The 27820-nt window shown below is 43.3% G+C and overlaps 2 protein-coding genes across 4 annotated transcripts in view; one reads left to right on the plus strand and one right to left on the minus strand.

The window, feature by feature from the left end:
- The first annotated feature begins 447 nt into the window (after nucleotides 1-447).
- Prkar1a (protein kinase cAMP-dependent type I regulatory subunit alpha) lies at nucleotides 448-18237 on the plus strand. 2 transcript variants are annotated; one of them, XM_008843217.3, is made up of 12 exons: nucleotides 448-587; nucleotides 789-996; nucleotides 3811-3993; nucleotides 8344-8514; nucleotides 9440-9531; nucleotides 9728-9789; nucleotides 11211-11257; nucleotides 11926-12084; nucleotides 13866-13926; nucleotides 15085-15206; nucleotides 15977-16058; nucleotides 16634-18237. In XM_008843217.3, the coding sequence occupies exons 3-12, from the start codon at nucleotides 3817-3819 to the stop codon at nucleotides 16804-16806; spliced, it is 1146 nt and encodes a 381-aa protein (XP_008841439.1). In that variant the 5' UTR covers nucleotides 448-587; nucleotides 789-996; nucleotides 3811-3816; the 3' UTR covers nucleotides 16807-18237. The 2 variants fall into 2 exon arrangements, with proteins under 2 accessions (XP_008841439.1, XP_029424228.1); XM_029568368.1 differs by lacking the exons at nucleotides 448-587; nucleotides 789-996 and adding an exon at nucleotides 1356-1497.
- A 4779-nt stretch (nucleotides 18238-23016) lies between these two features.
- Nucleotides 23017-27820, minus strand: part of Fam20a (FAM20A golgi associated secretory pathway pseudokinase) — an 82026-nt gene continuing 77222 nt past the window's right edge. For both annotated transcript variants that reach the window (XM_029568403.1, XM_008843219.2), the window contains 4 exons: nucleotides 26457-26566; nucleotides 25470-25551; nucleotides 25060-25119; nucleotides 23017-23641 (listed from right to left, as the gene is read on the minus strand). In XM_029568403.1, coding sequence (XP_029424263.1) covers nucleotides 23377-23641; nucleotides 25060-25119; nucleotides 25470-25551; nucleotides 26457-26566 — 517 coding nt within the window. In that variant the 3' untranslated portion in view covers nucleotides 23017-23376. The remainder of the gene's footprint in view (nucleotides 23642-25059; nucleotides 25120-25469; nucleotides 25552-26456; nucleotides 26567-27820) is intronic.

The raw sequence follows: 27820 nt of genomic DNA on the forward strand, positions 1-27820 counted from the left end.
CACGTCGTCAAGGACTGACTGGACCTGCACATTTTGTATTTCTCAAACGCTGGTCAGTCAAACACGATAGGATGTCAGAGAGCATTTTCAGAACTTGGGCCTCCTCGGGAGTCTTTTCCCGCATAGGGCCTCCAAGTGTTCAGAGCGCCCGGAGGAGAGAGCAGTCAGAAAAGCCAGGCAGAGGCTTGACAGGGCTCAGATTTCCTGGACCGGATGACAGCCCAAGTCCCGGGTGTCCAGGGCCAGCACAGGATGCGCTGTCCGGCACGCGCATCCCAGAGCATCCGCTGCCTGTGCTCAGCTGCTGCAAATCGGCCAGGGCCTCCCCCTCCTCTCAGGCTTGGAAAACAGCCGGAGCCTCCCCGCCTGCATCCCACCCCCAACCCTACTGTAGGACCTAGGGCGGAGTCGCCCACCTGTCATCAGAGACGCCCCACGTGGGTCCTCGGGAGGAGGGGTCGAAGGGGGGGAGAAAAGGCAGAGGCGTGAAGGGAGGCAGGAGTGAGAGCGCCGGGAGGATCACAGGAGAGCACAGACGGGGACAGAAGAGCAGAAGGATCTAGAGGACTTGAGACACGCAGGGACAGGTAAGGGAGGGGGGCAGGTGAAGGGAAAGAGCAACAAGGACAGGGAGACTGGAAAGAAGAGACGCGAGAGAGGAAAGGCTGCGGATACGCGACGTGGTAGGATGGGCAAAGAACAGCGAGGGGACAGGGGCGAGGGGCAAGGGGCGAGGCGCAAGGGGTGAGGCGGGGGCGTGGAGGAACTGAGGCGCCTGTGCCTTTAAGGTTGCCACGGTGACCGCTCTGGCCAGAACGAGGCGCATTGACGTCAGCAGCCGAGCACTGATTGGCTGAGGCCGGCTCGTTTCCGGTGGAGCTGCTGTGAGCCGCTACCCCTGAGTGGAGTGAGACTGCGAGCGGATCCTGAGCGCGCCCGGCACTCGGCAACCTCGCTTCTAGTGCACGTCCCGCGCCCGCCGCCGCCCGGCCGCAGGTGAGTGGGGTCCGCTGGCGTCCCGGAAAGCCGGCGGCCGCGTTGCCCCGCAGTCCGCTGGGGGGGTCGAGGGAGCGATCCAAGATGGCGTCCCGGGGAGCGCGCTGCGGGGGGACAGCCGCACCCCCTGCGCAGGCCTGGCGCCTCCGGGCCGAGCCGGCATCCCTCTGCGCGAGGCCTGAGGCCGGAGGCTGCCGGGGCGTCGCTCTGCGGTGGTTCCCCGCTGCCCCGCCCCCGGCCGGGGCCCACACCTCGCCCCACTCCGCGGCCCTCCGAGGCTTGGCGCGGCCCTCTGCTCCCCTCGGCTCGGCGGCCGCCTCCGCCCCCGCGCGCCGCGGCCTCGCCCTCCCCCACTTCCTGAAGGACAACAGTTCGGGTTGTACCCGGATCCGCCATGGTTCTGGGCGTTCTCGACGCCTGGCTGTGATCTCGGTGTGCACTGCCGTTCCAGCCTCCCCTCCCCTCCGCGGGACCGCCGCCCTCCGGCCTCCGCACGGTGATGTCAGTCTAGCTCGGTTTCCCTTTGTCCGGGCTCGCTTCCCCCCCCCCCCCCCCCCGTTTCCAGAGCCGCTCCCCTCGCCCCCCCACCTCCCAGCTCCCCAGGTTCTGCTCCCAGCTGGGGCCTTCCGCCTGGCAGAGGATGAGGGGGTCGTCGTTCCTTCCTTAGTGATCGTGGCGGTGGCCTCGGTGCAGTGAAGGGCACTTTGCTGTCCTTCCTCTCGAGAATACTCGGCGCCCGTGAACCCATCCGGCTCTGCGTGTGGGCCCAGCTGGGGTACTGCAAGGCTCTGCGTGAGGACGCCCTCCACTCCACAACAGTGGCCAGGATGACCCCGAGGCGGGGGCGGGGGGAGGGGATGCGGGCTGTGTCAGACACACTTCCTCAATGCCTTTTAAATGTCCTCCAGTGGAATCCTTCCGAAAGAGAGTTATATCACGACTGGTTTTTCAAAAGAAAGAATCAGGCCCACCTCTTACGAATAGAGACAATGCAGAATAGAGACAATGCAATGTTTAAAAGACAATGCAGAATAGAGACAATGCAATGTTTAAAAGCCGTTCAAATCATTTGGGGGTGGGGAGCTGAGTAGTTGGGATGGAGTTAATCAAGGCATACCTGATTAACAATATGAAGGCCGTACAGTCTGATTATTTAGGGGTTCACATGGTGACTGCATAAATTTGCAGGAATGTTTGTTCCTGAACTGTCCTTACCAGTGCCGCCTTTTAGATCTTTGGTTGTTTTTTTTTTTTTTTAATATGTGTGTATGCGTGTAATTATTGCCTGCATGTGTATAAGTGCACCCATGTGCAGTGCCTGAGGAGGTCAGAGAGGGTTTTGAATTCCTCTGGAACTGGAGTTAACAATAGTTGTCAGGCGCCATGTGGGTGCTTGGAATTGAACTGGGGTCCTCTCTGTGAGAGCTCTTAACCCCTGAGCCATCTCTCCAGCCCCTCTTTTCTGTCTTTGAACTACATAAACCATTTTCACATTTTAGGTTTAGTTCTGTCTTCTTAAGTTGAAGACTGGGTCTTAGAATGTTTTCTGATAATTTAATGCATGTATTGGTGGTATTCTTAAAATATGACAGAATGCTCTGAGGTGTGAAAGATTTGTTTTAGCCTTGTTCTTGGTGAAGCTTTTTGTTTCATGTAGTTGATAGATCCAAAAGAGTGATTAGAACAAATCTATCTTCGAGTAAATGAATTTTTAAATATTTATTTCTGGATTAACAGCACATTCTTTGGGGTTTCTAGTTTATGCTTGTCACAGAGCCTGCTCTGTTGCTTAGTGACCTATATCATGAAAGCCGCCAAAACAAAATGAGAATTACGCTTCTGACTAGCACTTTATTCTGGCATTTCTTTTAAATGTACAGTTTTATTTCAGTGGTTTTGTGTGCATTATAATTTGAAAAATGATAAGCGTTGAATTCATTTGCAGAGTGGAGGGGGAACTCATTTTCTAAACTTAATTGCTTAGTAGTTAGAAGTTGGAAGGAAAACAGTGGCTGTTAATTTACCAAGTTTTTGATTCTGTGATAAGGTTAGTTACTTTAATGAAGTAGTTTGACCCTCAGATCCATTAAATACAGCTTTATCTATTGAACTTAATATTTAAACTGTTGTGTTTTAACATATTCCTGTCCAGATGAAGAAAATCTTAATGTAGCTGGTAGTTCTTTTTCCCTATACTAAGGCTTTTTTTTCATTTTTTAATTTCCACTGGTAAGTGTATTACCATGTAGGACTGGAGTTTAGAAAAAGATTATTGGAATAAAAGATTGCTTTTAAAAGTCATCCCAGACTCTGTGTTTCAAAAATGTGATGACACTAACATCTGGCTAATGGGCTCCTTTGCTCTGGTGGTTTGCTGTGTGCATTAGCTGTGCTCCTGGGATAGGAACTACGCAAAGGGAATGTTAGATGTTCTTCCTTGCACTTCTGTGCCTACACTTAGAGCTGACTTGTGTGCCCTTGTGATTCTCTGTCCTGTTTACCATTTACACATTTCCCACGTCATCATGGTTTCTTTTGCAAGAGAGAACTGAATGAAATTCCCTTAAGGGCCTGCCTTCTCAGCAGCCTGCCTCTGCAGGGCCAGTGGCTCACACTTCCTCCCAGGAGCTGAGGAGAGGCCCTCATTCTGCTTACAGAACCCAGAGTGAACAGTAGGAGCTAAGTGGAACACTTATTTAGAAGAATTCAAATTATGTACATACTTTATATCACAGTCCCCTTTGCTGCCTATAAGTCATGGGCCCAGCCTGTGTGTGTGCTCTCCAGCTTACACAGCATCTGTGCTCTCTGCAGAGAACCATGGCTTCTGGCAGTGCTGCCGCCAGTGAGGAGGAGCGCAGTCTCCGGGAGTGTGAGATCTACGTGCAGAAGCACAACATTCAGGCCCTGCTGAAGGATTCAATTGTGCAGTTGTGCACTGTCCGACCCGAGAGACCCATGGCATTCCTTCGGGAATACTTTGAGAGGTTGGAGAAGGTAAAAATAAATGTGGGGAGGTGATGCCGTGACCCTGACATTGTTAGATTTGGAGTTTCTTCATTTACAGCTTTTTAAGAGAAAAGGAATCCTGACTATGTCTGGTGCAGAAGCTCAGATTAGAAATGCAATGAAGGCATTTGTAGTACTTTCTAAAGCTTTAATCAGAATTGATCAGGAAGTGAATCTCTGCTCTTTGCTTGGCAATAAAGGGTTTTCATACAGTTCCTTTTTAATTGTTTAAATTAGTTCTTAAAACTGACTAGTAGTTAAAATCAATCAAAAGTAGTACAGCAATTGAAATTCAAAATTCTATAGTTGGAAGTAATTAATTCTTTTCTCAGGAAAGCAGGTAAGCTTTTATAATTTATCTCAACTTTTAAAGTTAGAATAATAAAACATTTGAGTCTAGCTTGGGATGGTATATCAGAAATTCTGGACTCTGTTTTACTGTTAGAAAATCTCTTAGATAAATTAACTGAAGAGTGAGGAGAGACAGCTGATGATTGTCATATTTGTACTGTATTTGTAGTTTAGTTAGCCTTGCTTTCCCCAGAACAAAATCTATTCCAGTTTTTATTCTGTGTAGTTGCATCTGCGTGCTGTGTCAGTGTGACCTACATGTACAGTATGTGCCTTTTTTTTTTTTTTTTTTTTTTTTTTTTTTTTTTGAGGGTCTCCCTGTAGCCCCAGCTGTCCCGGAACTCACTATGAACTCAGAGATCTGCCTGCCTCTGCCTCCCGAGTGCTGGGATTAAAGGCGTGCGCCACCACGCCCTGCCCAGTATGTGCCTTTCTAAGAACAGTGATGATTTTGCCTCTTGGATAGAGCTTCAGTGTACTTCTCTCAGGAGGTAATGGCTGAAAAAGTTTGTATCATCAAATGTTTTAAGTATTTAAGATACGATTTGCTTTGGTAAGTCACTGGGATGAATATACAGGTTTTCTTGTGCATACTGAGGTTTTAAAGGAAGATCATGAGGCAGGTGGGGCATGTTTTCTGATTGACGAGTGATGCCTAATTGTACAGTAGAAACATTTGCATTATTTCACATTGAATAGTTTCTTATCCAAAATTTTATAGAAAAGAATCTGTACACTAAAGTCTTTACATGTTTTGGTGGCTCAGTAGCGCGTGTCTTACACTGTTTTCTAGGAAACTTTAAAAATTAGTATTTAGTACCATGATTAGAATAATTGGTGGGGTGAAAAAAAACAGAACTACTAAGGATCCCTCTGAATGTAGCCTTGCTGTCTTGGAATTGTAGTAGAAATTCTGGCTTTCTCTTCCTTAAGCAATTTCTAAATAATGGAAGTCCTGGCCACCAGTGTTCCCTGCTTTGAAATCAAGTGCGTTCCTGGAGATCTAGTTCTGAAATGGGTCATGGTAAGGTGATCCCTCTTCTTTGGACATCAATAGAAATCATCAAATGAGGGGATTAAGCTGGTGAGACATTAAGTGCCTGTCTTTTTATAGGGAGTGTTGAGCATATGGTGCTAATTTCAAAGCCTGTATTTACCACAGGACTGTTTAAGGACTGACCAAGGTGGAAAGCAAAGATTTATTAAGGAGGTTTCTGTACAGATGGGATTGTAGACTTAATGTGCATGGCCTTCCCCGCCCCCCACCCCCAGCCAGAGTTACATATTAAAATTCTTCTTCTGTACCTTGAATATATGTAGCTGGATTTTCAATTACGTAGATTTTTTTCCCTTTTAACAGGTCATTATTTCATATATCAAGTGTTCATTTTTATATCTGAAAATAAACTGTCATATTCTTATCCCTTCTTTCTCCATTACCCAGGAGTTATGTTTCTGAAACTTTCAGTTATTAAGTCTGAAGAAATACACCATAAAACAATCAGAGTTGGTCTTCTGAAAACGTCTACATTTTAATTCAGATCATGTGTCTGGAACTTGAGTCCTCTTATGCATGTATTTATTAGAAGCTTGCTGTCTGGTAGATAAGACTCTTACCTACTACTTTTGAGTGTCTCCTTGTGCCAAATACTCTGAAGCACTGTGTTTAAATATTCATTATTTCAGATGTGTGAGGTAGGTTGCTGCCCCCATTTTACAAATGCAGCAGTTGAAACTAAGGGAAGTTAAATAACAGGTATAATCATAGTAGTAATTAGGTATTGCAGCAACATAGCAGCCCCCAAATTTCCACTACTTTGCCAAACAGCTGGTGTATTTCTTGGTCATGTGTAATTCTGGGCTCAGCCTGTCTTGTCTTTACTGTGTATCTTGTTCTGAGGAAAGAACAGCCATTGTTACAGGACTTGCTGTTCTCAAGGCAGAGAAAGATCAGAAGCCCAAGGCCAGCAGAGCCAGACCACAGTAGTGTGCATGGTGTGACATGTCCACATAGAGTCTGTGGCCCAACCACGTCATATGGCTAAGCCTCAAGTCATTGGGGTGGGAAGTTTACCTCAGAGAACGATAACAAGGCCTAATTAGGAAAACGTTCATTTAAGAGAGTGGTGGGAACAGAATTTGAACTTAAAGATTGAGCGTATCAAGCTCGATTTAGTGCAGAGCATATACGGAAGAATGAAGAGCACACCACTAACCAGTAGTAGACACAAGATGTCTTGTTTTTGCTTTCATAAGCAGAAGAGCTGAAGAGATTGACAGCTGGCTGACAACAGCAGAGTAAGGATATAAAAAAAGTGTCACTGTACATACTGGAAAGTGATGATCTCAGTAATGGCTCTGAGTCATCAAGATTAGATTATATTCGCATTGCTGTTTTATAGAGTCACTGGAATCCTTGAGAATGTTAAAATCAGGCTGTTTTGTTATTTCAAAATACAGTTCCAAATGAGATTTCATGAGAACCGTGGGGGTGAGTGTGGGGGTAGGTACACATGCACATGCTTACTCCTGCATATGGAGGCAAGAGGTTGATGTCAGGCAACTGTTGCTCTCTTACCTTTGAGACAGGAGCTCATTTATTGGCTGCAGAATTTGGTCAGAGAGCTATGAGATCTGCCTGTCTGCCTGCTCAACTAGGTTGTACAGATATTTGCACCTACACTCAGCTTTTCATGGGTCCTGGGATCTGAACTCAGGTCCACATGCTTGCACAGCAGGCCCCTTACCAGCTGAGCTGTCTCGCTAGCCTCTCACTTGGATTTTCTTTCTTTTCCCATGAAATTTTTGTGAAATGACAATTGCTAGTTTGGGGGGTAGAATTTTTTTTTTTAATGCTTTTAAACTTCAAACTTGGGAAAGACTTAAGCTTTATAGTTCTGTGTTAATATGGGAAGGGAAGTCTTACTAGTTAGTCACTGGTACTACCCAAATGAAAATAAAGTGAATTTTCTAAAACACAGATTTTTTTTTTTTAAAGTCACTGTTCAAAATTCTGCAGGCATAAAAGGGTGTAACAGTAAAAGGTCTTCTTACCCCATTTGCTGCCTTTAGATGCAGCTAGTTTTCTGGAGGTATAATATGGACATTTATAGAAAATTTCTAAAACAGCAGTTTATTTTTTTCTGCTTGTGTATAGTGTGCGTTTGCGTGTGTGTGTGTGTGTGTATGTTGGTGGTTTGTGTGTGTCAGAAAACATCCTTGTTTTTTTTCCTTAGTAGCTACCCACCTGGTTTTTTTGAGACAAGTCTCATTGTTTGGAGCTTGCTGGCTAGGCTGGCTGGCTGGCCAGTAAGGCTGGACTGTCTCATCAGTTTCCCCAGTGCTGGGATTACAAGTGTATGCCATATCCCTCATTTTCTTGTGGGTTCTGGGGCATCAAACTCAGGTCATCCATCACACTTACACAGAAAGCACTTTACTGTCTGCGCTAACTCCCCAGTTCTATGAGCTGTTTATTTTTTCTAACACGGGTGACATTCCATTGGTCTTTTTGCAGCAGGGTCTCCCTGTAATCCCAGCTGGTCTGGAACTCACCGTGTAGACCTATAGACCAGGCTGGCCTCAATCTCAAGAGATCTACTTGCCTCTGCCTCCTGAATGCGAATGCTGGGATCAAAGGTGTGTGTGTTACCATGGCTGGCTTAAAACACAGTCTGTATTCTTTCAGGTCTAACAACTTTTTTTAAACCAAGAATTTATTTTTTCTTAGAGTGAAAAAGAATAATAATAGTTGGTCTGTTTTTACGTGAATCAGATTGATACCCTAATGGCATTGCCTATTAGTACGGAATGGAACTCGTCAACAGAGGGTCTTGAGGGTGTTTGTTTTCAGACTTTACACTGCATGCACGCAGAGTTTGGAAAAATTTTTCCCTTTTGGTACTAGAAGAGATTTGAAATGATCCAATTTGAACTGTCACTGGAATTTGAGAATACTAGCTTTAGAGTCTTAACAATCTCTTTCAGGAGGAGGCAAAACAGATTCAGAATCTACAGAAAACTGGTAATCGCACAGACTCCAGGGAGGATGAAATCTCTCCTCCTCCCCCTAACCCAGTGGTGAAGGGTCGCCGGCGACGAGGTGCTATCAGCGCTGAAGTTTACACGGAGGAAGATGCTGCATCCTATGTTCGAAAGGTAGTTTTAATGTCTAAGCAGCAGGGAAATATTTCTGAGATCCACCTGGTGGTCAGCTGCTCTCCTTTAATGAGTAAAGGTTCTGTATAAAGAAAAAGGGACAGTTCTTTGTCCTGAGGAGCAGGTTTCTGTAATATAGTGTCAGGAGAGAAAACAGCGGCACCTATAAACCACTGTGTAATTGCATTTTCCTGGCTGCTCTTCTCCACGCTGTTGTGCAGTGAAGGAGCAGTGTCCTTTTTCTCTTAATTCATGGTGTCAGTTTCTTGATACTGTATAATTCATGTTTTAGCTTTTTTTGGGGGGGTCTTTTTGAGGCAGGGTCTCCCTGTAGCCCCAGCTGTCCTGGAACTCACTATGTAGACCAGGCTGGCCTTGAACTCACAGAGATCTCCCTGCCTCTGCCTCCCAAGTGCTGAGGGACTACAGGTGTGCACCACCACGCCCGGCTTCATGTTTTAGCTTTTAACCTTCTATCCTGCAAGTTTTAATTCATTCCATTATGCATTTTCTCAGCCCACCGGCCATTTGAGTTAGCTGTTGGCCTTCAGGAGAAACGGAATCCCAGGCACTTGCTGCTTGAGAGACTAATAGTACTATAAGATCATGGTTTTAAAAATGACTAATTGTTATAAAATGCTAAAGTTTTGCCTCAAAAAATGACCTTTTTCAAAATGTTTTTGGTTTGTTCAGCTATTGGAACCAAGTACTGGCCTTTAAATATAAAGCCTGGCTGTAGGTAAGGGGATTTGTTGAGTCCTTTGTGAATCGAAGATAGTACAAGTGTGTTGTAGTGAAAATATTTAACTCCAAAACACCCTTGTTTAAACACCATTGTGTGGCTTGGCATTAATTGAAATACAAGTTGCAAACATGAAATAACTGGTTTATAGAATTTTCATTTGACCTTCATTTTTTTTTCTAGGTTATACCAAAAGATTATAAGACAATGGCTGCTTTAGCCAAGGCCATCGAAAAGAATGTGCTGTTTTCACATCTTGATGACAATGAGAGAAGGTTGGTACAGGTTTCTTTTTACAAACTGCTTTCCCAAGAGGCTGGAGTCCCAAACTTGTCGTTGTTGCAAGGTTTAGACTCTTAGTTGTTCAGTAATAATCAGGACTGAAAATCTAAGAGCTTTAATTTAAGGTTAATGTTTGAAGTCTACAGAGGAGACCTGTGATTCTAATGCTGGGCCTCCTCTGTCTTACAGTGACATTTTTGATGCCATGTTCCCAGTCTCCTTTATTGCTGGAGAGACTGTTATTCAGCAAGGTAAGGGCTGCTGACATGTGGTGTGGTTATGGAGAGAAGGTGAGACTGGAACATTGCTTTGGTTTTGTTTTATTGGAGTTTGTTTTTCTCTTTGGTTTCATTTCCTTCTCTTACACTATTGAGTCTTCTTTTTTTTTTTTTTTTATAATTATCAGTTGTCCTAAGTTAAAAAGAAAGCTTTTGTTAAAGACTTGGTTTTCCTGTGTTAACTTTTGTTTATAGTCACTGTTAAAGAAAAAGTCTATTGTGTAGAACTTCAGAACAAGCTGTGTCTTTTTTATTGATTAATAACCATATTTAAGATAAAATACATGAGTAAGCCACCCACATTCTACATCATGCAGCCCGTCTGTTGGATGTTCTGTGCCTCCTACAGGTTGTAATTGTTTTTGCCCTGTGGGCTAACATGAATCTTATCTTTTGGATGTCTTTTTCTTATTCTTGACATTTTCATGGGTTTTCATAAACTATATTTTCCCATTTTTGTGGCAGCCTTGTATTTTGCTATTAATTGTTTGTAGTACTTATACATGCCACAGCAGTTAATGACTTTGTACACATAAGTGGTTTAAAAATATTTTAGTTAATTGCCTTTTTAATTTTTATTTAATTAATTAATTTATTTATATTGAGACAGGGTCTCCCTGTAGCCCCAGGTGGCCAGGAATCACTACGTAGAACAAGCTGAACTGCCTCTGCTAGGATTAAAGGCCTTTTGACACAATGCCTGACTAAATATATTTAGAGACTCTGTGTGTGTGTGTGTGTGTGTGTGTGTGTGTGTGTGTGTGTGAGAGAGAGAGAGAGAGAGCGAGAGAGCGCGAGCGAGCTCGTGTGGAAGTTAGAGAACATCTTATGGGAGTCTGTTCTCTTTTTCTTTCATATGGGTCCTAGGGATCAGAACTAGGTTTCAGGCTTGGTGGCAGGCACCTTTACCCCCTAGCTTTACCTGCTGAACCATCTCATGGGTCCTGTCAGTGGCTTTAAAAAATGTACAATTTTAAAAGGTGTTATTATGAAATAAGTAAAAGAAGTGATAAATTTCATGTTTTAAAAAAAGAATTTTTTTTCCTTTTTTTTTTGGTGAGACAAAGACTCACTGTGTTGTCTTGACTGGCCTAGAACCTACTATAGAGACCAGGCCTTAAACTCTCAGAGACCTGCCTTCCTCTGCCTCTCCTTTTGCTTCCTGAGTGTTGGGATTAAAGGTACACGCCACCATGCCTAGCTCTGTTGCTAGATTTTTTTTTTCCCTTAAAGATTGTGTTAGTGTTTAGTCTTTTAATATCTCCCCATGCGGATTTACTATTAATTTGATCATTTGGCATGTTTCTTTAATGTCCTTTTTCACTCAGGAAACTTTCTTAATTTGATCATGTGCTTTTTCTTTAATAATCATTACTTTTTAACTCTTATTTTAGGTGATGAAGGGGATAACTTCTATGTGATTGACCAAGGAGAAATGGATGTAAGATTTAATAATAGCAAAAATGCGAAATGTGTTGATAATTTTTATTTTTATTTTTTTTTCTTAAAGCATTAAGCATAGTGTTTGTCAAGGGCTGGTGATTATGGGCTATATATGTCAGTTCTGCCAACACCTTTTCCAAATATTTTTATGACAAATGTTTTAAAGGTAATTTGTCCATCTAGACATGTACTTTACAGCTTTGGGCTGGGGTAGCAGTTCAGAAGTATGTGTATCCTGTGAACTAAGCAAGCTAAGGGTGTCACTAAACACAGCTTTTTTAATTTGCTAAGTTTTATTTTTCCTAACAAGTGAAAAAGGATAAAAATAGCATCAGTCTCATAGGATTATTGGAAAAGTCATTGACATAATGCAAATAAAATGCTTTGCACAATGCTCAGCATTGTATTCTGTAAATGTATATCATTTGATGTTAATGCTTGCCTGAACATTTTATCTCCTTATCCCTATAGAGCACTTTTATCAGATCAGATAATTGGCCATTTCACTTGTCAGAAGCCAGTGCTTTTGTTCTGCTGTGCTCTGTAGACATAGTATATGTACTCTTGTTTGAAACAGGTTTGGGAGTCTTAGCTTTTAGGAAAGTTTGAAAGTTAATACATTTGCATATACAGAGGAACCCGCTTTCTGACGTCATTGCATTTTAGGTCTATGTCAACAATGAATGGGCAACCAGTGTTGGGGAAGGAGGGAGCTTTGGAGAACTTGCTTTGATTTATGGAACACCAAGAGCAGCCACTGTCAAAGCAAAGACAAATGTGAAACTGTGGGGTATCGACCGAGACAGTTATCGAAGAATCCTTATGGTGAGAGTTTGTCGAGGTTTAGCTTTTTCTGATCTATGCAACTACTGTTTAAATAGTATCAAATTAAATGAGTATTCCTACTCCTAATGGTTGAGTATTTAGCATTAAGCCTAGGTTAGCAGTGTTACATTGAGACAGTGAAATTAGAAGAAAAGTTTGTCAAGGAAATAACACAAACGTGGTACAGACGTAATGGTCAGCTCATGTTTAGAAGTCTGTTCATTTGGCAGTTGGCGAATCTTACCTAATCTTAACCCACCATAGATTGCCTGTTGGTTGGTTGTTGGTTTATTTTATGTGCAAGAGTGTTTTGTTTGCATGTATGTATGTGTACCATGTGTGTGCAGTGACCATGGAGGCCAGATGAGGGCATCAGGAACTGATTAGGAACCCTTGGAACTGGAGTTATAGATGGTTGTTAGCAGCCATATAGGTGCTAGGAACCAAACCCAGGTCTTGCAAGAGCAGCTGGTGCTCTTAACTACTGAGCCATCTCTCTATCTCCCCTTTTTGGACTGGTTTTAAGTGCATAGGGTTATTTAAGACCATTCAGAAATAATCCATTTTTCTAAACTGGAAGTAATGCATATGTCACGTCATCTCTGGCGCCTCAGTAGAGGAATGAACAGAGTAATAAGCCCACTGAGACATTCTCCTCAAGATTTATGATAATCTTACAGATGAGCTTCAGATGTGTAAGTCCCAGCTAATGGCATTGGCCATTCTGAATGGGTCTCTTAAGTTTTTGTGGTGCCCTTACAGCTATTTCAAAATATGCAGTCTGGGGCTAGAGAGATGGCCCAGTGGTTAAGAGCACATTCTCCCCCTCTTCTCTATTCCATGGGCACTGTACTTGTATACAGACAAACACACACACAATTAAAATAAATTTTTATGAAGAATATGTAGTCTGATAACTGAAAATTTTCTGGATTTCTTTTAATATTTCTGTTTTTGGCAATTTCATAACATTTTTAACAGTGTATCTTGATCATGTCCATCTCTCCCTCCTCTCGTCCTTGGGCCTGATGGTGGGGCATTATCATGTCCCACTCCCATCTCATGTCCTCTTTTTTTTCAAAAAATATTGTAAACAACTGAGTATACACACACACACACACACACACACACACACACACACACACACACACAGACACACACACACACAAGTTTACATAGATCATGAGTTTTGCCGGGGGTGGGTGGGAGGGAGTGAGTGAGGTCATTTACCATGTGAGGAAAGTTTATCATAAAGCACTGTGTATTCTTTTTCTCTTCCATTAAAATATATTGAATAAACTTTGTAGATAACCTTAGATGGGGTCTGGAGTGTTCAGGATGTATGTATGGCTTTGTAAGCTTAGTGAAGTTTAGGAGTGCGGGGTCTATCTCTTGTCCGTCTCAACTGTGAGTGGCAGCACTTTATTTCTCTGCTTGAGAGGTTGTGGGGAAGATTCTAGATAGCCTAGTCAGCTACAGTCTTGCAGTCTCCTATATTAATTACTTAGTTGCTTTTTAGAGAACTGCTTGACATTTTCATGCTTGGTAGAGCTGTGTACTTTGGCCTCAGACCTGGTGTTCTTTTTAGGGACATGTTTTAGGGAGCGTTTTAATCAAGCTGAGCAGCTGCTTGCCATCTTGAGTACAAAGAAAATGATCACAAGTGAAGAAGCAACAAGGACAAGCTTGTATTTATTTGTTTTAGTTTATTTGAAACTTATTCACTGCATTGTGTGATAATTACCTCTATTTTGGATATGACTTTCTTTGTTTATTTACAGGGAAGCACACTGAGAAAGCGAAAGATGTATGAAGAATTCCTTAGTAAAGTGTCTATTTTAGGTGAGTTTTGGAAAACTGTATGGCAAAGTTAAATTGAAGTGTTCATGATACTTGGCACAGCTTTCTACATTTCATAGAAAGTCCTCTAGCCGGACCTGGTGCTGCACACCTTTAATCCCAACACTTGGGAGGCAGAGGCAGGCAGATCGTTGTGAGATTGAGGCCAGTGTAGACTGTGTAGCGAGTTCTAGGTGAGCTGGGGCTACAGAGAGACCCTGCCACAAAAACCAAAACCAAACCAAAGCAAGTCATCTAGCTTCCTCATATATGTTTTGTTTGCTAATAGTGATGAAAATTGTATGGGGTTTTTGACAGTGTAGGTATGGTAATAGAAATTTTAAAGTATTCTCAACTTGTAATATAGGACCAACCTCTTTATTAGAATTGACTAGACTTGGGGAAAGCTTTCTGAAGACATCAATATGCTTATTTCCCCTGAAGAACAGAGGGCTGCTGGTGTCCTTCGTACTGTACACATTCACAGTTTTCTCTGTTTCTCTGAGTGGTTGAGTTCATTGTGTCTGTGGAGTATTCCCAACAATGGTTTTGTTAATGTAGATTGGGAGATGTTAGAACCTATTCTCCGTGGGGGTAGGGGGTGATCATTTTTATATGACAATTCTCTGCAATTGTTTGGTAAGAGTGATTTGACTTTTTGCTTATTTACCATTTGACATTTGCTTAGTGTCTTGAAATATTAGTTTGGTCTTGGGAACAAAAGTCATTTGCTAGTTCCACTTAAGTTTTATAAGTAAAGTCAACTGAGGATTTAAATGGATAAGTTATTCTTTGAACCTTTGGAAAAATGTGGATGGTAAAACTGTTAATATGGGTACTGTAGTTGTAGATTTGCTTTGCTTGATAACAGTATTCAGGACTAAGTATTAATTACATTTTTCTTACTCCTTTTCCGTCGTGTGCATTTGATATAAACTGTCGTGAGTAAAGTAAGGATGAGGGTCATCTACAGGTAATCTGAGATCCTGTGGAGACTAGAGGTAAAGGAGAACCAGTGCCATTGCCGTGCTTAGTCTGGAACACTGTAGTTAGAGGTGAATGGGATGCTGTTTGGTTGAGTCTCTGGAAACTTTGTGTTTGTTTAAAATTCTTTAGCAATACTACATGCCTTGAGAAATTCTTTTGATTCGTGTCTTTCAGAGTCTTTGGACAAGTGGGAACGCCTCACAGTAGCTGATGCTTTGGAACCTGTTCAATTTGAAGATGGGCAGAAGATTGTGGTCCAGGGAGAACCGGGGGATGAGTTCTTCATTATCTTAGAGGTAAACAATCCTGTGTTTGATTCTTTATAAAGTAAAGGGAAGGGGTAGTTAATTCTGGTTTGTAGCTTTAGTTTTAAAGAATACCTGACAGCTTTATTTAAAAGTTATCTTTACTTTCAAAATGGAATTTTTTGACTTTCTGCTAGGCTATTACAGTTTTAAATGAATTTGAGTCATTCTGGAAAGGCCCTAGACTATTCCAGTGAATAGTGAAACTGTTCTCTAACATTCTAAAAACACTTTAACCATTTAGTATTACAAATTGTGATGCTTCTGCACCATTGTTTTTAAAATGCAAGTATTTGGGCTGTTGGGTAATGATTTAACTTTTCAGTGTTACTGTGTTATCTGAAACATAGAGCAAATAATCTTGCTTGCCAAGCAGATCTAATTAGCTTGAGAGACAGCTCTTGCCATAGTGCAGAAACAGCCATAGAAGAGTTAAATGATGAGTGGTAGTCCTATGAAGTTTCATTTGCAGAAAAGGCAGCAAGCTGGAGTTTGGTCTGCTACGTAGAGTTTACTAACTTGAGTCTTTCTTTTCTTTTAAGTACTTCAGCTTGGTAAGAACCTGGCTAGCAGGGGATGCTGTTTAAACTGAAATAAAAGATTTTGGAATGACTACCTTCTCAGGCGTCTTTGACCATATGAACATAGACAAGTTGAAATAACCACCAAATCCTTTTTCTTCACCTTTGTGCACAGGATATTTAAAATACTACTCAGGGTTAGGAGCTATCTGATTAGCTTTTTGGCGGTTTTTATTATAGGGGACAGCTGCAGTGCTACAACGCCGGTCAGAAAATGAAGAATTTGTTGAAGTGGGACGACTGGGGCCTTCTGATTATTTTGGTATGTTAAATTCCCTGACAACAAATGCCTGATTTAAGTTGTCTCTTAGTGAAATGTAGTTTTGCTCATTTTTGTCTTCTGAATTTTTGTTTTTGAGATAGGGCCTCATGATCCAGTGCAAGCTACCTTCAAACTTGCAGTCTCCTGCTTAACCTCCCAAGTAGTGGGATTATAGGCCTGCCTGGCAAATTTTTTAACCTGTATTCTTTTTTATTTTTTTGGTTCTCAGAGACATAGTGTAAGATTTTGCTTTTCTCAGTTAATAGATGCAGGCCCAAGCTTGTTACAGTGTAGCCTAGACTGGCTTGGAACTCACTGTGTAGCTAGGCAGCTTCTAACTGGTGATTATCCTACCTGCAGACATCCCATGAACATTGGGATTACAGGTGTGTGCCACCACATGTGGCAATAGCTGACTTACTGTCTATTAGTTGGTAATTTTTTTATGTGAGATACTGTGTGGACTGAACTAAGTAGACAACTCTTTGTTTTCTTTCTCCGAAGTGCACCCTTTAAAGGAAACGACTTCCTCTTAGCCTGCTCTTAGCCTCCTCTTTCTTGATGCCCCTTTCCAGGTGAAATTGCTCTACTGATGAACCGCCCTCGTGCTGCAACGGTGGTTGCACGTGGTCCTTTGAAGTGCGTTAAGCTGGACCGACCTCGATTTGAACGTGTTCTTGGCCCATGCTCAGATATCCTCAAACGAAACATCCAGCAGTACAACAGTTTTGTGTCGCTGTCTGTCTGAGATCTGCCTCGTGTGCCTCCCTCCTCTCCCCAGTCCATGCTTCTTTCTTGCAGATGGCTTTCTTTTCCCTGATGCAGCGCCAAGTGGCCACTGGCTTCACAGCTTCTTGTCTCTTTATACTAAAAGTTGCTTTTATTGCACCATTTTTCATTTGGAGCATAACTGAATGCTCATTTACAAATAAATAGAATTCTATGATTTTGATGTTACTGCTTCTCTCTGTGCAGTGTTAGTGTTCAGCCTGGGCAGTGAGTGTCATGCTTTGTGGTGAGGGTGGATCCCTGCACCAGTGATTTATCATGATGTAACAGTGCAAGAGTTTTTTAAGTGACAACTTTTCCATCTAAAGCATATTTATGACTGGCCATGTGAGCTGTATTTCTTTATAGAGTAAATGATTTCTTTAACCTTTAAGGATTAGAAAATGGATATAGAAAAATCTTAATGTAGTAGAAAGACATCTGCCTGTAACTAAACAAGTTTAAGTTTGAAAAATGCCCATTTTTGCTAATTACCAGACAGATACATGACTAGTTAAGTTCTTCACCCCCTTCTCTTTGCCTGGTTTTGTTTCTATGTTGTTAGTGTTTCCAACTCTGAAATACTTTTGGTGTGCCTATCTATACCTCCCTTTTAAGTTTGAAATCAAATTGTAGACGGCAAATACTGGGTTGTGATTTAATTCTGCCTCAGCTCACCGATTATGATTAGAACTTAACCAGCTGGTGCCAAATATTGATCATCAGATGCAGAATTGTGAATGAGACTTTCAGACCTACACTCTTGATTGTTAACTGAAGCTTCTAGCTAATGTTTGTCCTTCTTGTGGCTATAATGTAATCTCCTGCCCTAAGGCAGCTGATTCCAGGAGATAGATTTGCTGAGGATAGATAGAAGTGGAACAAGCCTGGGAGAGAACCATGGAGGTGATGGGGATGAAGCAGGAACCAGGTAGATGAGGTTCACCTCCCCCCTCCCCCCAGTTCCCTGGGGAAGCTTTGTATTTGGTTTAAATCTTTCTCCCTCCTTTTATGTTAATGAGGGTGATTGTGGTCTGAAAGGCCATCCTGCTGGAAAGTCCTGCTTTTTTCTGTCTATCCTTGAATTTCTCTGCCCCCTCCCCCCAGTAAACTTGTGTTTACTTGAACTTGTGTTTTGAGTCTTAACTGTATTTCAGTATTTTCCAGCCTTATGTGTTACATTATTCCAACGATACACCCAACAGTTTATTTTATTATTGTTTTTTAAAACAAGATTTCACAGTCTAATGTAGGCACTTTTATTTTTGTTGTGATTTATATATAGTGTAGGGTTATTTTTGGGAGTGACTGTAAGCATAATTCCCTCTCCTACTCTTTCCCAGTAATTTAAATTGGTCATGGTAGGCTTTTTTTTTTTTTTTTTGAAAGCTTTTAGGTTGTTGCTAACTTTGCAGTATAAATCTGGGAAAGAAGTTTTATTTACATCTTAGTGTGGCGTTGAAAGCCTCCTTGTTGCAGTTTTCATTTCCATCATCTATATTAAATGAGGGTTTTCTGTACTTACTTTTGTGTTTGGCTATCTTTTTTATATTTAAAAATAAAAATTATGTTACTGGCTTAAAGCTTGATTTTATATTTGTTTAAATGCCAAAAATGTACTTAAATGGGTTATGTAGACGGCCATAAAATTGCAGCTTCTGTGTACGTATGTTCTTGTATACATAGACTTACCCTGCTCTCCCAAACGAGCTCTACTCAAAATACTGGCTTGCTGCTTATTCTCTCTTGTAGTTTTTAATCTTAGACTTTTTAAGATAAGTCTAAATTTAAAAATTACCACATTTAAAGCTTTATCTTTGTGCAATTTAATGCCCGTGTGGTCACGATTGACACAATTTGTCCTAGTTGATATTTGGACTTTAGGCACTATTGTCTCTGGATTGATGAGTGAATTCATGAAAACGTGTAGGTGGCCAGAGGACCATTGATTGTTTCCTGGATACTAACTAGTCTGATTATACTGTGTGTGCTAATACTATTATTTGTGTTATAGATTGTCTTAATGGTAGGTCACGTAATAAAGAAGATTAAATAATTTAAATTCTTAAATGAATCAGTTTTTCTTCCTTCTTTTCTTCTGTCTACCCTGAAAGTTTAGGGGGCAAGAGTGAAAGTGAGTGTTGGGGTCAGTGTTTTGAAAAAGTAATGTATTTGTTTTTCATATGTTCCAATTCAGTTTGTTAAAGAGTGGATCTCAAAAACTGGCTTATCAAGTAATGGAAAGATCCAGTCAAAAGCCTGTATTTCCTTTTCATAGATGATGGATTGGTTTTGTGGTCTTGGGACTTTGACAGATTTACTGGGGAAACATTTGTGCATTAGCATGGTGATTAACAAGATGTGCATAAGGCTTAGGTGTGTTTATCTTGCATATATCTAGCCTTTTTTCTGATGCTTATTCCTCAGGTTTCTGAGGAGGACGTTAATCATGCTAACTGGTGTACTGATGCAGGTATTTTCATGTGCTGTGAAGTTGGAGATAAGTACTAGAAGCACATGGTTTAATTGCTTCTGCTTTGTACTGCGCCTGCTGGAGGACCAACCCATCTGCCCATTTTTAGGACAGATGACCACTGAAGAAAGTCCTCAACATAGTTTCATCTCCCCTTAAGACATTAGCCCGTGTAGACTCATTTTTAAAAAGATTTTGGGATCGTATTTATGTGTCTGTTTTTGTGAGTGTATACCACTTTGTGGGTGCTGGCAGAGGTCAGAAGAGGGTGTTGGAGCCCATAGGGCTGGACTCAGGCCTGACAAGGGTGTTGGGAAGTAAACACTGACCCTCTACAAGACCAGTATGTACTGTTAATCACTGAACCATCTCTCTAGCCCCTCAACGTTTAATTTTAATGTTGTGCTCAAATTGTAAAATTGAAATGACATAACTGTTGTGTCTATTTTTCTAGTACGCTTAATCTCCAACCACAGGGAACTAGACCCTTCTGACCTTTCGTTAAGCCCTGGCTGGCTACTCTTAGATGGTCTTTGACACTCATTGATATCCTTAAAGATATCAAAGAAGGAGAATCAAATCTCTCCCTTCTTATGTTGTAGGGTTTTGGCATAGAAAAAAATTCTGCCCATTTTTAGGAATGCTATGATTTAAAAAGTTGCCACTAGATGGAGAGCTTAGATCAGTTGTTCCACATTATCTATGGATTCTGCACTTAGTAAGTGTGCCTGCCTAGTGAAATGTAATTGTAGCCCCCGGATCACTGCACTGCCCGCAGCACTGCAGTCATTCCAGGACAGGAGCCAAGGGTCTCCCAGCTGAGGCTGAGTCTGAATGGGGTCTACAGCCTTTTTTTTTTCTTCCTCACCTATAAATTTGTCCTCTTTTTTGGTTTTCCTAGTGCCACATTTTTTGTTTTTGTGCCTAGAGTTGATGAGTTCATTATTTAGAATGTCTGGAGGCTGCAGCTATGATGTGTTGGCTAGTGTTCCTGAATGTGAGAAGGGTATATCCTACGTCTAGTAGGCAGACTTTGTTCAGGCATGAGCCTCCCGACAGGCCCGAGTTCTTTTGGCTGAGAGTGCAAGGTAAGGAACTAACAATATAAAATGAGGCATGTTTAACACACAAAGTAAGACTGTGCTGACTGGTTGACAATTCAACTAGTGTCCTAGGATCCTAACCTTCTGTTTCCCCTAGCAGCAATGGTAATCTACCAGTCAGTCTGTGGTGATTTTAGAGGACTCAAGACTGCCACATGATTTGACTGTCTTTAGACCTGAATTGTCCAGCTTTTTGAGAATGCTGCAGTGAGTCCCTCCAAGCCGTCTCCATCGATTCAGAGCCCGTGTGTTGTCTGTCATCTTTTTGTTTGCTGTAGGGTAACATGGAAGGTTTTCATGTAGATGCAGGATGTTTTTTCATGGGAAGTTGAGCAATGGTTCAGAAGAAAACCTAAGAACTTGATAGTTCTGAGAATTAGGTGTTTTTGTTTTCTGGTAGAAATGGTCTTTTTTTTTTTTTTTAAGTTTAGTCAAAAAATAATGGAATGTGGAGCTGGAGGGCTCAGTCATTAAGAGCACTGGCTGCTTTTGCAGAGGACCCAGGTTCGAATTCCAGCACCCACATGGCATCTGACACCTGTCCAGTTTTAGGGGATAAGACACCCTCTTCTGGTTTCCATGGGCAGTTTAGACACAGGTGCACTTACATGCAGGCAAAACATTTGTAGACATAACACATAAAATAATGAAGAAAGTTTTGAAAAATGAAATGTTAAAGTGTATAGACACTGGAGATGCCATAGTCAAATTCAGTTACTATCAGTTTGAAAAGTATAGCAGAATTTTTGTATGGAACTTTGACAAACTAGTTTGTAGTCAAGGGGGCATGTGGGCTGCAGCTGTCGCTCACCCTTCTGGGACTGGTTTAGAAATCCCAAACTCTGCTTTTCTTTGAACGTATGTCTGAATATTTTTTTTACTTACTCTGCTGTGTGATTTCCTCCACAGAGGAAAAATTAGAAAGAGCGGATGGTGCAGGAAGCTGTAACTCATTAAAGGCCACCCTGGATAAGGAAGGCTGTGGGGTTAAGAGTCCTCTGTTAAGAGTTGCTTGCTTGAGAGACTTTTTTTTTTCTTTTAGCCCAGGTTGACCTTGATCTTTACCCTGTTGTCTCAGTCTCTCAAGGGCTGGGATATGCTGGTATGAGCTACCACACTCACCTTAATTTTTTTTTCCAGCCAACAAAACAGAACTTCTTAAGTTGGGTGTGATATTGTGGATTTTGGAATAGGTCTCACCATATAATTTGTGGTTTTAGTTAATCTCTCTGAGAGCCTGTGTTTTCTTCCTTGCTCACTGGAGGTAGGTAGGGGGTTTTGCATGTTCAGGTGGTTTAAAAACCTGTGTGTAGATGCTGAGGTTGGTAAAGTGTCTGGGACATGGTAAGACTTTAGGCTTAGTAGTAGGGAAACAGGACTTGGGGGTCATGTATCCATAATGTGCGGTGACTCAACAACATTGCAAGCTGAGCATGGTGTTACATACCTATAATCCAGGCACGTGGGAGGCAGAGGCAACAAGATCAAGAGTTCAAGGCTAGTCTTGGCTACAGTAGCAAGTTGAAGGCCAGCCTGGACTACATCGGACTCGGAGAACTGAATCAAAACACTATTCCTGTTACTTGTCCTGCCTTTGCAGAAGTCTTTGATGACATGTCTAGTTCTTGACCTTGTTCCCTTTTAGTGATGCTTTTTCTTATTCTCCTCACACTGTATGAGCCTGTGGCCTTCCTCAAAAGACAGGGTTCTGATGAAGTCATTTCTTTTTCCTTGACTGCTCACTGCACGGAATAAGAATCAAAGCTTCCTGTTAAATGAGTGCCCATGATACCAGCAACTCCATAGGAAGACGAAGAGATGGGATCCCCTTGTCAGGGGTATGTTCCCTGGGCCAGCACCTCAGGGAAGGACGTCTTGAGTAGCCCTGCTCCTTGTGGGAGTGCCAGGATTTAGGGGAAGGGGATCGTGGTTGGCTTGTGGTAGACCCTTGCCCCTCTTTTTGGCCTTACTCAGGCTCATGTGCCTATTCAGCCTGACCCATGCCATCCTGACCTGTGCATTCCTTCATGTTTGTCACCCAAATTTCCAGTTGTTACTGGCTGGCAGTTTTTTGATGTACTTGATGTTATTTCAGCTGATAACTTTTTTCTTGTTGTTTGGAGACAGGCTCTCCTGTAGTCCAGGCTGGCCTGGAACTTGTATGTAGCTGAGGATGACCCTGAACTTCTGATCCTTCTTTCTCCATCTCCTGAATGCTGACATCACCAGCATGTGCCACTGTACCTAGATTATATGTGGTGCTGTGGATGGACCCAGGGCTTCGTGCCTGCTAGACAGACAGGCATTGTACTAACCGAGCTACATCCCCAGCCCCTCAGTTGGTAAGACTTCAGATTGAAACACCTCTTTTCTGAGCAATTCTCTATTTGATAGCTACCTTTTGTATTTCTGAGAAGTTACTGGACTAGCCAGTAGGGCTTATTATATTCAAATGGAGCCTGGGACTAGAATGCAAGCAGAACGGATGGAGTCTGATGTGAATCAGTGTGAGAGTTAACCGTTTGCAGAGTTTAGGTCTGCTTGAGATATGCAAGATGTTTTATGTGGTCCAGGTGTTATGTTGTATATACAGTAAGAATCTGGAGGAAGCCAGTATCCATTTGTCCTTTTATTTGACTTGTGGTTAAAACTCTTCTGGGAACAGAGCTTCCAAACCTTCCAAGCCTGGCCCAGATCCAGGTTTCCCAGTGTGTTCAGAAGATTGTCTGTGGCCTTGATGGAGCAGGGGCCCTCTGGGAAGACAGAGGGCCCCAGCAGCGCACTGTAAAAGCAGTGACCTCCATCCAAGGGTAAAGATGAGGCTCGGTGGATCCCTCTTGCTGTTTGAAGCGTGACTGCCACCTCCCTGAGCTTGTGACTGGTCCTCCAGCACTCAGAGTGAGGAAACAGTGGCCGGCACACCAGCACTCATCGCTGGCTCCAGATGTGTGCTGAGGTGTCACCCTTGCAGACATTAGCTTGTCAGGTTAGCCTGGCCAGAGTCTGGAGCCCACTGTTGTACTGGGTCGTCAGCTATGACATTCTGCTCCCCATGGGCCTCTACGCAGTCCTCCACTGTGTGGAGAATGACTTGGAGTCTGCGGTCCAGGGCAAGGAGGTGGGGTTCTGTGAGGACAGGACTAAGCTGGTCTTCTAGCAGTGACTCCCGCATCACGTCACTGAGTCTGTACTCAGCCTGGGCCAGCAGCTGCAGGTGCGAGAGTGTTTTCTTTTTTATCCTGACAAGACAAAGCCAGTGGAACCAAATAAGCAAATGTAAGGGAATATCTGCCTGTACTTGCCCTGTCCCCACAAACAGCTGTTGAAGCAGGTATTCTTGGTGCTTTCGTCCCCATTGTCTTTGCAAACATATTCCAGTGCAAACCACACAGAAAGGAAAGAATAATAGTTAACAGCCCTTGTCCAGTTGCCACTAGTCAAGAGTCTACCAAGCTGTTTGAGCTCTATCACGTGTGTGTGTGTGTGTGTGCGCGCGCACGCGCGCGCGTTTGTGCATGCCATGGTACATGTGGAGGTCAGAGTACACCTTGTGGGAGTTGATTCTTTCTACCGTGTGGGTCCTGGGGATGGAACTTGGGTTGTCAGGCTTGGTTGCAAGCACCTTTACCTGCTGAGCCATCTCACCCCTCTTTGAACTTTTTCTTTCAATTATAAAGTTACCCATGGTGATGCTGGGCAGTAGGCATTTACTCTTGACAGTGCTTATATGAGTCAACTGAAGTGACACTTTATCTTTTGGATGGTGATTCCAATTGGTGAATAAAGCATCTGTTGTCTCAAAAGCCAGCCTCTTAAGTTATTTCTTGCTAACCTAATGTCTGTGTCCAATTCTGAAACCAGAGAGATGAGAAGGGAGTAGCACCATTTTGACTTTGGGTTTCGATTTCTTTTAATGCATGAATCTGACTCGGACTTGTGCAAACAGCTTAATGACTGATTTTTGACATAAGCAGCTGCTGCTTATCTAGCTCAGGAGGAGAGACGGGAGATGTGATTAACCTAAAGAGATGACTTAGAATACTCATACCCTAAGCTTACTCCTGGGAACAAATGGGATCGCTTTGCTAGGTGTGAATCATGTCTATTAGTGATAGATGTTACTGTAATAGTGATAGATGTTCTGTAATGCTAATAGGGATGCTGTAGGTAAGAGGCACCTAATGTCATGAGCTGTGGCCAGAGACACAGAAGTAGGCTTGGTGTTCACTGGGGAGGGCCAGAATGTCTGTCTGACCCAGCTTCACAGGACTCTCACCAGGATTTTGCTTAGACAGAGATGAAAGAGCAATATTTAAGAGCTTAAATGAGTGCCAGGCAAAGCAGAGGTCTGATTAGTAAAATCAAAGACCGTCAAGCTCTGCAAAAGTGGGTGATTATCTGAGTGGGTTAAAGATTAAAATTGGCAACTGACAGGTTTTAAAAGATTAGATCTTAATTCGTTCTATGCTGAAGGATGAGAAAGATGTTGCCGGGGAAAATTGATAGGTGTGGTGTAAGAAATGAGTCAACTCACGTCATTCCAGCCACCATGTCCTAGACCAGGGAAAACCGATTAAGGCTTTCAGAGCTGGGTTGCAAGCAGGATGAAATGTCTGAACTGCCACCTGCCCTTGGTACCCGCTGCATGAAAACTTACATGCAACACTGGGAGAGAGGGGCGAGGATGGAGATTTCGTCATGGGAATGTCGTCCGAACCTAGGAGAAGAAACAGCCTTCAGCAGGCGGCGTCTTTCCCACTCTTGATGCTCTCTTCATTTTGTGGGAATTGGTGGTTGGGGTGAGGTACACTGGCAGCTGCCTCTCTGCCCCCTCAGTCTAAGTCACAGAAGCCTCTAGGTACAAGTTCCCCACCCCTCAGCTTAGTTCACTGGAGGGCACAAGAGTGCTTTCACTCTGGAGAATCGAGAAAAAGACTGGTGGAAAATAGGGCAAGATGGAGACAGGCCTAGGCAGTGCAGGCCCTTGTCAGGGTCTCTGCTTCCTGAGCAACTGCATGAAACATGGCTGGAGATGGGGAGAGTTGGAACATGAGCACTAGTGGTTACCCTCTGGCGTTGTCAAGATGAATAAGGAACCCATCATCCCCGAACTTGGTGAACATCTCATAATGGTGGCGGTCCATATTTCCTGCAGTGGAGGGGAGAGATCAGAGCCAGGGCCTCTAGGTAAGGGGACAGAAGAGGGAACAGAGGCCTGTCAGCATTTGGATAGGAATCTGAACTTGGGCCACAGCATTTCAGGGGTTTCCCTGTACTCCTGCCCACAGCCCCAGCCTGGTATCCCAGTGCTCCGAATTGCCTTGTACCCATCGATGTTGAACGTTTTCAGCCCAGACACCCTCAGTGAATAAACGTGAATAAACATGTAAATTACCTTCCAGAAGAGAGCTTTGCTTAGCCCCACACCTCCGTGTGTGTGTGTGTGTGTGTGTGTGTGTGTGTGTGTGTGTGTTGGCCACCTTTCAGCTTCTGGTGTGACCTGGGCACCATCCCTCACCCCTTTTTTTCCTGAGACAAGGTCTTTCTTTGGCCTGGAACTCACCAAGTAGGCCAGGCTGGCTGGCCAGCAAGCACCACAGATCTGCTTATCTCTGCCTCTCCATTGCTGGGATTACATCATGTGTAGCCACAGTAACTGACTCCTTTCCTCCCTAGTGTTTCCTGGTCACGGTGGGACTGGAAGGTGGAATTACTAGTCTATGGAGCTGAGTCTGGCTTCTGCCCTCCCACTGCCACATGTCTATTTCCCGTTTCTACTGGTTTTCTTTAAGTGATGGGAACATACAGCTTCTAATCTAATCCGATGCCCATTTGGGCCTATGGCAGGGTGGCGCACCTCCCTCAGCAGTGGTGACCTTTCAACTCCCAGTTCTTTGAAGAGACCAGGCCATAGCAACTTTATTCCTTGGGCCTCTGCCACTCCTGAGGCTGTTGGAGGTTGTAGGGCTAATCGGTCTTCTCAATCCAGGCTGTCACTTTTGCCAAGGTGATGGGGAATCCCAGGCCAACAGCAGAACCCAGTCGGGTACCTACCAATCAAGAAGTCGAAGATGGCCATGTCGATGATGTTGAGGAGCCGGTTGCTGCTGTTGTATGGGTAGATCTGCTTCACCGTGTCACAGTAAAGGGGATTGAGCTCCCACCTGAGGGGGAGAAGAAGTCCTGGGGCTGGAAAAGCCAAGATGCCAGGGTGTTGGGGCCCTTTTCATACCTTCTCCTCATTATCAAATCCCTGCTTCCTTGATCCTGCCCTGGGCTAGTGATAGCATCTCAGGATGCCAGGTGCTAGCTGGGTCCCTTCAGCAGGACCCTGGATAAGGACACCTGGGAAGGGAGGTTGAGACTCCATGCATTCTGAAGGTTCTGAGACCTTTCACTTTGCTGGGTGCTAGTGGATGGTTGGGGAACACATACCAGAGGGCAGGGAGTGGAAAGGCTGGCACCACACCTCCCTCCACATCTCTTTCATCAAGTCTTTTGGGCTCTGTCCCTCACAGCTCCTGTACCATTCATGACCTCCCACAGGCTGGCCTCTGTCACACTTCACATACACTCTGCCTTTACAAAGACTTAGGATCTGTCACATCCTCCAGAAATTCTTTTGTTAATTTTTCTTCCCACCAAGATTATGGTGGTTTGACCATGGATGGGCCTGTTCAGTCAACTAATTTGATGTACCTGCTGTGCTAGATCCTAGGCCCTGGGGATGCAGCCAAGTGATTCTTGGCCTCAAGGGTCTTGATTAGGGCAATGGATTTCCCCCCGCTAAACTCTTTGTGTGTTTCTCTTTGCATGTGCATGTGGTATGCATGCATGATCATGTGTTGGCACGTGTGTGTGCAGGTGCAGGTGTGTATGTGGAGGACTGAAGTTGATGTTGAGTATCTTCCTTGATTGCTTTCCACTTTATTTAATAGAGCAGTCTCTTGTTAAAGCTGGAGCTCACCAGTTCCTGCTAGTCTCTTAGCCAGCTTGTCCCTCTGACCCACTGATTCTGCCTCCTACATGCTGGGATTATAGGCAGTCAGCATACCTATCCAGCTTTAAGAGGGTTCTGGGGATACAAACAAATGGGTACTTGGGGATCTGAATTCTGGTCCTCATGCTTGCATGAGAAGCACTGTCCACAGACCCATCTCCCAACCCCTCTTTATGTGTTTGCTATGGAATATTGCTGTGTTTCAAAATCTTGAGTACTTTATCCACCCACTAGACAAGGAACATCTTGAGGGGAGAGCTTATGTCTTCTAATTCAGTGTCACCCAGTCCTAGTAAACTAAAGGGACAGAATAGATCCAGCCTGCTGATCCTAGGCTAGGTAAGAGGATCGAGGCAGCTTGTAGGGTTCAAATGTGGCCACTCTGAAGGACTGGACTGCAGGACTCTGGGCATAGCAT

This window comes from Nannospalax galili, unplaced genomic scaffold, assembly GCF_000622305.1.
Source record: "Nannospalax galili isolate Female #2095 unplaced genomic scaffold, S.galili_v1.0 scaffold781, whole genome shotgun sequence".
NCBI lineage: Eukaryota > Metazoa > Chordata > Mammalia > Rodentia > Spalacidae > Nannospalax > Nannospalax galili.

Bases quoted from the DNA above. Each gene is read 5' to 3' on its own strand.
- Prkar1a (XM_008843217.3), top strand. From the start codon at position 3,817: ATGGCTTCTGGCAGTGCTGCCGCCAGTGAGGAGGAGCGCAGTCTCCGG. The intron at 11,258-11,925 runs GTAAGATTTAAT...ATTGCATTTTAG, and splicing joins TTGACCAAGGAGAAATGGAT to GTCTATGTCAACAATGAATG. The intron at 12,085-13,865 runs GTGAGAGTTTGT...GTTTATTTACAG, and splicing joins GTTATCGAAGAATCCTTATG to GGAAGCACACTGAGAAAGCG.